Raw genomic sequence first — 8,502 nt, 5'->3', positions numbered from 1 at the left:
GTTAGCTCTAAAGAATTAACTAGTATTGATAAAAATATTGAGTAAATAGTTAAATTAAGCCTTAAAATATCACTTATTTTTTAAATTAGTCACCGAAAGATTTTTTTTAATTAAATTTGTGATTTAAAAATTTTAAACTAGTCATGTTAATTTTTGTTGATGATGTCAAAATTTGTTAATGTAGCATATTAAGTAACATCATAACACACTCTTAGAAATCTCAATTGACTATTAACATAATACATTTATAAATTTGATCAAATTAAAGCCTAATTGAAGAAAAAACTTGAGGTGTATTAAAATTTCTCAATTTAAGGTTGATTTGATCCAATTTCATAAATTAATCATGTTAATAGTAAATTAGAATTATTAGGTGTGTTGTGAAGTTACTTAACGTATAACATCAACAAACTTTAACACCCTTAACAATAAAAGTAGCAAAAAGACTAATAAGACTAATTTAAAATTTTTAAAAAATAAATTTAATTTAAAAAATCTTTCAAAAATTAATTTAAAAAATAGATAATTTTTTAGAAATTAATTTGACCATTTATTCTAAAAATATTGTCTTTTAACCTTTTTCACAGTATATTTTCTTCGTTTCAATCGTTTTCACTAATGTGCATTTTATATTAGTTGACATCTCAAGAGTAGAAAAGATCACCATATAACTTTTTCTTTTTTTTTATGAAATAATCTAATTTAATTTAAATTCTTAATTCGCTTAATTAATTTCACTACATCTTAAAAACGCTTTTGATTTAGGACCGATTCCTTACAGCACATATTTTTCAAGAAATTGGACCAAAATATAATTTTTCAGTCATATACGATTGTAATGAAGGATACTCCAATAGAAAGCCTTCATAAGGTTAAATGTATTTCATTTCACATTTAAGCTAGATTTATAGAGTTAATTCTCAAAGTGGTTTTTAAATTTGCAGTCGAGTTTTAATATTGTTTTTAAACTTAAAATTGTCTCAAATTTATTCCTAAACTTAACAATGGTCATCCTTAAAGTATTTTTTGCCGACGAAATAATGACGTAGTTGGATAAAAGCCACACTAAACGGATAAAATATTATCATTACATTTTTTGTTTTTAAATAGAACAGAAACAATATTGTTTAGGGTATCTTGAGGGTTTTCTACCCTCAAACATACTAAAATTCTTCAAAATACCCTAAACGACGTCATTTATGTTCTATTTAAACGCCAAAAATAAAATAATGACGTTTTACCAGTCCAGCGTGGCTTTCAGTGTGACTTCCGTCTAAGAACGATCGTTGTTAAATTTAGGAATAAATTTAGACAATTTTAAATTTAGAGACAACATTAAAGTTTAACTATAAATTTAAAAACCACTTTAAATATTAACTTAAATTTATGTTGCCTTCTCTAACAAAACTTCGAGCCTTAGCTTCTTTACTTGACACCCCATGCCTGCGGAATTACCACAGATTAATTTATTAGTACTTGCATAGTAAGTCTTAAACGGGGGAGTAGCATGAAAGAAAAAAAGAAAAGAAAAGAAAAGAAAAACGTTTAGTTAACCAAAATCATGGTGATAATTGGATTAAATTTACTAGTAGTAGTCAATCCTTCTATAGAAATGATTGCTTATATGTAATTTCAAAAACTGTTGTGGCAGTTATTGGAAGCTTTGATATGCTAACTTTATATATGAACAATCTTAAAAATTAATTTTTTCAAACTAGAGTTTTTATTGAAAAAGGGCAGCCGGCAGCATTACCTGAATTTGACCGTCCGAGGTTCCAATTACCAAAATATCCTCAGTGCTATTCAAAGCCATGCAAACAACCCTATAATTGGATCCGGTGTGCAATGTGTTAATTCTATTGTATTTCTTTCTATCCCAGATTTCCACAGCTCCTCCCTTACACCCCAAATAAATTAGTTCTGAGCTTACTGCCATAGCTCGCACTTCCAATGAAGTTTGCAATGATCCAACCATATGTATACGATTATTATTGGATGTGTTCCATATCTGTACATATATTTGTTTTAGAAATTAACATTTTATCAGATGTGAAAAACACATAGATCAACTAGTCAAAGCATCTTCTATGCTACATATATAATATATTCACCATGTTTCTATGGAGTCATTATTCAAGGAGAAATTCTTCTGTATTTTTGGGGTATCACGTGAATTGTGTTCATAAATCATAAAATCAAATATCATTTTAAATAAGAGTTTAAATTAATAATAAACTACTTGAATCTTAAGAAATTATTTTCTTTTTCGTTGTAATTATATTAACATATGAACATCCAAAAATTTGTTGCACACACAAAACCATAATGTTTATAAGGAGAATTAAAAAAACAAAAAACGTTAATGAGATGGTTGATATTTAATGTGCTATATTGAAAAATCAAAGAATACCTTTATGACAGATCCATCAAAGGAAGAGCTAGTAGCGTATATGAATTCACCATGAAGTTTCAGTGCATGAATAGGATTTGCTTTCCCAAGTAACTTTTTGGAACCACTTTGAATGCTGATGAGTTTTCCTGTGGCTAAATCGATCTCCTGAAATATAACAATGTCCTGTTGAAATAGAATCACAATGGACTTGCACAAAATTCATAACTACTGTTGATAGTTTCATACCTGAATGCTGCTATCATGGCATCCACAGTATAATTTCCCCTGAACAAGAGCCAAGCACTTTGCATGTTTATTAGAATTTAACAACTTAGATTCTCCATTCCATGACTTAACCTGAAGAAATAGCAAATAAAGTAGTTTAGTGCATAACAGTGATGATTCTATTAGTATGTAAGAGGAAGGGCTACATGCAAAGAATTTCCATTATTTGGGTGAAGTATCTAAATCTGTTCCAAAATTAGACAAAAGTTTATCTACTTAAGTCATGGATATTGTACACCAGAGGGAGTAGTACAAATTGCAGATCCGACAAACGTGTCAAGCATGATATTTATTTATCAGTTACATTTATCTTGGGATATGGCATATCTCACATATTAGCCACTTTGTCATCGCTGAGTAAACAAATGATTAATTGAGTACCTTGATGCCACTTCCATGAGGACTGAAGCAACACATACTATTGGTCACAACTAAATTATGAATGTGGTCCTTCATATCATGTTCTTGTACATGATGTATTGCAGCCATTTCAATGGACCAGACCTGATATTCAAGAAATCACATACATATTAAGCATTTTGCATGTCATTGAAATTAGTTACTTACTGCTGCAAATTAAAAGTATATTACCTTTACAGTTCTATCAAGTGAACCGCTGTACAATCTGTCGCCAGATTCCGAAATTGCCAAGCTTGTAACATCCTTCGTATGCCTTTTAATCTCTTGCAAGAGATCGACTATGCTTTCCTTTACTTTCCACACCTTCAAACATGCACAACAAATATTAAAGGGCAATTTGGTGCATAAACATCCTACATTAACACAAGATTCGGGAAAAGACCACACCCAAAGGTAAAATGTAGGCACCTAATCTAATAATTATATCAGTGGCTTATTTCAGGATTTGAACTCATGATCTCGTGAGACCACAAAGAGACAACTCAACTATTGTTCCAACTCGGTAGAATTAAGAAGACAAGAACAATCTTTTATCTCTTAAGTACCTTAATAGTTCCATCTGAATGCCCTGAAAAGATTTTATCTTCAAAGCAAATGATAGAAAGAACTTCTCCATTCCCACTGCAATCTATTTTAGTTACCTCTTTATGAATCCAGATGTCCTGTTCCAATCAAGGACGTTAAAGTGTGTGATTTTCTATTCCTGTATCTTAAAAATGGTTCAAGCACAAATTGAACTTACTGCTTTAGATTCAGGTTCTTCAACCAAAACCTTCATAATTTCTGATGCCATGGGAGAGAACCCCTCTAATTCTCTCAGTGCTTTGAGGATATCCTTCGCATAGGAAGTAAGATCACGTAAGCCATCTGAAATTCAAAAGAAGCACAGTAATCATTTCCTAAACTTTAAACCAATGACATCCAGGCATTCGAGTATTTATTTCAAAACAGATGGAACTGGAAGGCTTATATATATACAGAGACACCTTTATACTGTAATTTTTTGTATAATTAAGTAATTCAGAAGGCAAAAATAACATATACAAGAATTACCATCAAAATGAAGAAAGCTCTTAAGAGCAAGCATGGCAAGGATTCTGTCTTCAGTGTCCTCGGCAGATTTCAATATGAATATGAAGTGTTTGAGAAAGAAGACTCGTGCTGCCCCTTGTATTCCAGTATCTGGTAGAATGGTGATCATATATATGAGCCATGTAGCTGATATAAAGCATGCAGAGCGTAGTTCTTCATTTTGGCTCTTCAAGCCATCTGCTAAAGCCTCAAAAAGTAAACCACAGTCATGGCTAACTAGAACTGATGCAGCTTTTCTTTCCCAGTCCTCAGCTGCATTCTCTTCTTTCTGTTGATAATGGTTAATTAGGCTTATAGCGTTTCTTATCATTAATTCAGAAACACGGTTTCTTTGGAACTGTACATTACCATAGATGCTTCAATTCCTTCGTTGAAGTTGCTGATCTGGTCCATCTGTAGAAAATTGTTGTAGCTTCTGTCAAGACCAGCACGTTCAAGAAGGACTTCTCGGCTAAGAGACTTTCCGGCATAGTTGAATCTCCCTTGCAGTGACGCAATTATCTTGGCAGCTTCTAATTGGACAGCAGGGTAATCAGTCTTTCTCAAGCATGAGATAAGAGTATCTATTGCCTCCTCAGAGTATATGCTCATCTTTGTTTGCTCCACCTGCAAATGCCATGAGCAAGAAGTGAATATTAACTCTCTATTATCAATAAAATATCTATCACAAAACCATCTCTCCCAAAAGGTTTTATATCTATTATACCCCCTCACATGAGCATGTTTAGGCCTTGGAGAGCCTCATCTTACATATTGCGATGAAATTCGATTTTTATGGTTTATTAACGAATTCAGAGCATTTCGGACCTAGAGGCAATCATTCAGAAATTGTATCCCAGAAAACATTCAATTTTTATGGTTTATCTAACAAATTCAGCATTTCGGACCTAGAGGCAATCATTCAGAGAATTGTATCCCAGAAAACATCCAATTTTTTTCCTATCAATAAGTCTATAAGTTAGTGAACTCTAAAGTGACTTGCACAATGATGAAGGGATCAAAGAGGATATAGTCAGGATCAGGCAGTAAGAGACAGATTCAAACCAGAAGATCAAGTTGGAGTAAGAGGCCAGCCACTACTGGAAAATGGAATTGATGAGCTGTCTGCAGAGAAATGAGGAGAGTGTGCATTGTGCTTAAAGGACCTTCTTCCTTTATAATGTGAAGGATTTGTTCATTGAATGTTCTCCTGGACAGAACCATATACGAGAGAATCAAACCCCAATCATAAACAATACAGCTTAATTCATGTTTGTAAAATGTAAACTTACCTATTCAGTTTTACCAACTCAGATAAAAATTTAACTATCTTGAAAAGTTCTCCCTCAGTTGCACCTACAAGGCTTTCCAAAAAGGTAGATAATTGTGCCTTATCAGCAATGATATTCCTGCAAGTACCATCTTCTTGCATGCATTTTAACAAGATCTCAACCGCAGCAACCCTCTCCTCTGTCCATTCTGCTCCCAAACTGCCAACTATAGCTTCAATTTCTCTTTCGGATAACACAGCCTGTGCAACTGAAGATGCAATGCTCTCTTCACTGCTTCCAACAACCTGCGCAAGTAAAAGCACTGCAGCCGTTTTGGGACTCAAACACATTTCTAGAAATTCTTCCTCTTTCATATTTACAACTGCAATGAGAGCCTCCACTGCTGCCATATCTGAAAGAATGATAGTGGAAGGTTTCAGAAGATACATTAACACCACAGCCTCTTTTACACCTTTCTTGAAAAGAGTCTTGATCCATTCTACATCAGTGTCAACATGGCTAAGCGTCTGAATAACATTACTGTCTACGCAACCCATCTCAGTTAACAAGAAAACTGCTGTTTGCAGCACCTTTGGATCAAAAGACTTAAGAAGCACCCCCATGAATCCATTGATGATAGCAGGTTTTGATAGCATACTATGGATATCAACAACTATTAGGTTCAGTTCTCTCCAAATCTTCTCAATTTGAAGCACAGCCATTTCAGATTCCGCAAGCACCTCTGACATATACAGTTTGTTGATTGCATTGCGCAACTCGCTCATCATTCCGTCAAGCGTCGCCTCTGATATGACACTGTTAGCAGAAGTTGAACACTCCACTTTCAGCTCGGTATCTACATGTGGACTGTCACATGGCATTTCGACTACTGAATTGAGATTTTGTTCTTTCCAGCTTGAGATTATTTGTTTGAGCACGAGATTTGTTTTCGGTAAGCGAGTCTTTCGCAGCTTCTTGCGAGTGATGGGACAAGTTAAGTTTCCCCTTTTAAGCCATTCTTCAATAGCATGGCGCTCAAATGTGTGTCCTGTCTCAAGGGTCACAGGATCATCAAATAGGTTACTTGTTAATGGACAGACAAAGTCCTCTGGAGGCACATGTTCGTCTTCCATGTTATAATCTGGAGAACTAAAAACAGGAGAAATGCAAGCTTAGAAAATGAAACTTTTTAGGTGAATATTAAGGTACATGTATATATAACCATAATTTTTTTTAATTAGAAAATGCAGAAACAATTAAGCATGACATACCACATGGATCCTGAACAAATATTTTTTGTTTGTTTTGGGGTTTGGAATTTCTGAGGCTCCAGTAGTGCTATCTTTTCGTCCTTTTCCTACAGGGACAAAATTTCACCAGTTCAGCAGCTTATAGCACTAAAAGTCTAAAATGGCTATCATATATAAGAAATTTAGTCCCCACTACCTCACTTTCTGCTTCAGATTCGGAGTATGAACAAGGTAAATTCTTATCCAAAGATTCTGCTTCATCAGCTAAGTTTGTTAAATAGGTTGGTGGTTTCAAACATTTTGCAGATTTTTGTGGTTTAAGGATTTTGGGAGTACTCAAGGATTTGTTTCCGGTTCTAACCAGATTCGGGGTCCCCTTCGAACATGAAGTACTAGTGATCTCTCTTTCTGCTTCTGATTCTGAGGAGGAACTAGTCAAACTCTTGTCAACCAATGAAGACTCGGTTTCATCAGCGAGTGATGCCAAGTTTTGTGAAGAGTTTTGGGGTTTGAGGATTGTGGGAGAGACTCTTCGTGGATAAAATGGTGCGTAGGAGGAATTGCTGCAAGAACCACTGCTCAAAAACTCAATGGAGGCTTCTTCCCTTTCGCTCCATATTGGCTACAACAGTGACATAATGATCGTTCAAAACTCATCAACCAAATTCAAGAGAATCCTAATTGTCTCTTGTTTATAGAGCAGTGAATGGTTTAATTTGGCTTCTCTCAAAAAAATTTTGATCAAATTCTAAACCTTCAATGTTAAAGAAGTCTCAGTTTAATTAATCTGTTGGTCATAAAAAAATTAGCATATTAATCCTTACATTATCGTAGTGTCCGCTCTTCAACGCAATCATTTCTGTTTCCTCCATCACTAACTGCTCCTCCTCGTCCTCCTCCACCTCCACATTGTTCTCCGCCCCGCCGGCTTCCCCGGAGCTCTTCCTCGCCAGCAATGGCGGACTAATGGACGCATTTTCACTGGCCAAAACCTCTTCGAAACGCGCCGCAACAGCCCTGCAATTCTCATCGAGAATCTCCTCGTACTTTCTCTCCAGCTCCCTCAGTTTCGACGCCTGCTCCTCGCTCACCTTCGACAGCGAGTGAGTAGCGTCTTCCGAAACCGAAGATGATGAGAGGATCTGCGCTCTCCGTTCCAGCAGCCACCGGAACACGGAGAGTAGCTGTAGGGAGAAAAGACGGTCGTAGAGGACCGGTGCGATCTCCGATCGGGCGAGGGAAGGGTTAGAACGGAAGAAACGGAGGAGAGAAACAGCGGCATCGAGGTGGCGGTTGTGGAGGGTGTGGACAAGTGAGAGGAGGAAGAAAGGAAGCGGGTGGTCGGACAGAGGGAGGAGGAGCTTCTCAGCAAGGGAAAGGGAGCAGGAGCGGGAGGCGAAGTTGGAGAGCATGATCGCGGTTTCAAGAGTATCCGCGGCGAGTTTTGCGGCAGATTCGTCGGAGATTACGGCGGTGGTGGTGTCTCGGTGGAGGATGGAGATTAGGCGGTGGCGGAGATCGCGGTTGGAAATGACGTCGGAGAGGAAGGCGGTGGTGTGGCGGAGAATCTCGGCGGCCGTGACGGCTGTAGTCATAGCGGCGGATGACGGTTCTAACGGAAATAACGGTTAAGATTTCAGTTGAGTATAGTACACTCAGTAACATTCTGATGGTATTTGAAGGCGCGAAATGGTTTGGACGGCAATGTGAAATGACCATTTGCACCCTCTAGTCAGATTGTTTAGAGAAAACCTCGAAATTACTTTTCATAAAATTTTAAATCGAATACATTTTTATTTTCTAAAAATGTTTG

At 36.3% G+C, this 8,502-nt stretch overlaps 1 protein-coding gene across 2 annotated transcripts; it reads right to left on the bottom strand.

The window, feature by feature from the left end:
- Positions 1–838: 838 nt before the first annotated feature.
- On the bottom strand, positions 839–8,499 carry LOC130979395 (putative E3 ubiquitin-protein ligase LIN-1). 2 transcript variants are annotated; one of them, XM_057902827.1, is made up of 15 exons: positions 7,514–8,499; positions 6,886–7,311; positions 6,711–6,796; positions 5,461–6,588; positions 5,234–5,378; positions 4,538–4,795; positions 4,151–4,457; positions 3,840–3,964; positions 3,643–3,759; positions 3,269–3,400; positions 3,059–3,181; positions 2,639–2,749; positions 2,411–2,557; positions 1,754–2,008; positions 839–1,443 (listed from the first exon to the last, which is right to left on the bottom strand). In XM_057902827.1, the coding sequence occupies exons 1-15, from the start codon at positions 8,282–8,284 to the stop codon at positions 1,426–1,428; spliced, it is 4,149 nt and encodes a 1,382-aa protein (XP_057758810.1). In that variant the 5' UTR covers positions 8,285–8,499; the 3' UTR covers positions 839–1,425. The 2 variants fall into 2 exon arrangements, with proteins under 2 accessions (XP_057758810.1, XP_057758811.1); XM_057902828.1 differs by lacking the exon at positions 6,886–7,311.
- Between the last annotated feature and the right edge of the window lie 3 nt (positions 8,500–8,502).

Source organism: Arachis stenosperma, chromosome 5 (assembly GCF_014773155.1).
Source record: "Arachis stenosperma cultivar V10309 chromosome 5, arast.V10309.gnm1.PFL2, whole genome shotgun sequence".
NCBI lineage: Eukaryota > Viridiplantae > Streptophyta > Magnoliopsida > Fabales > Fabaceae > Arachis > Arachis stenosperma.
The sequence above is the reverse complement of the archived record's forward strand: the minus strand, read 5'-3'. Positions and strand labels throughout refer to the sequence as shown.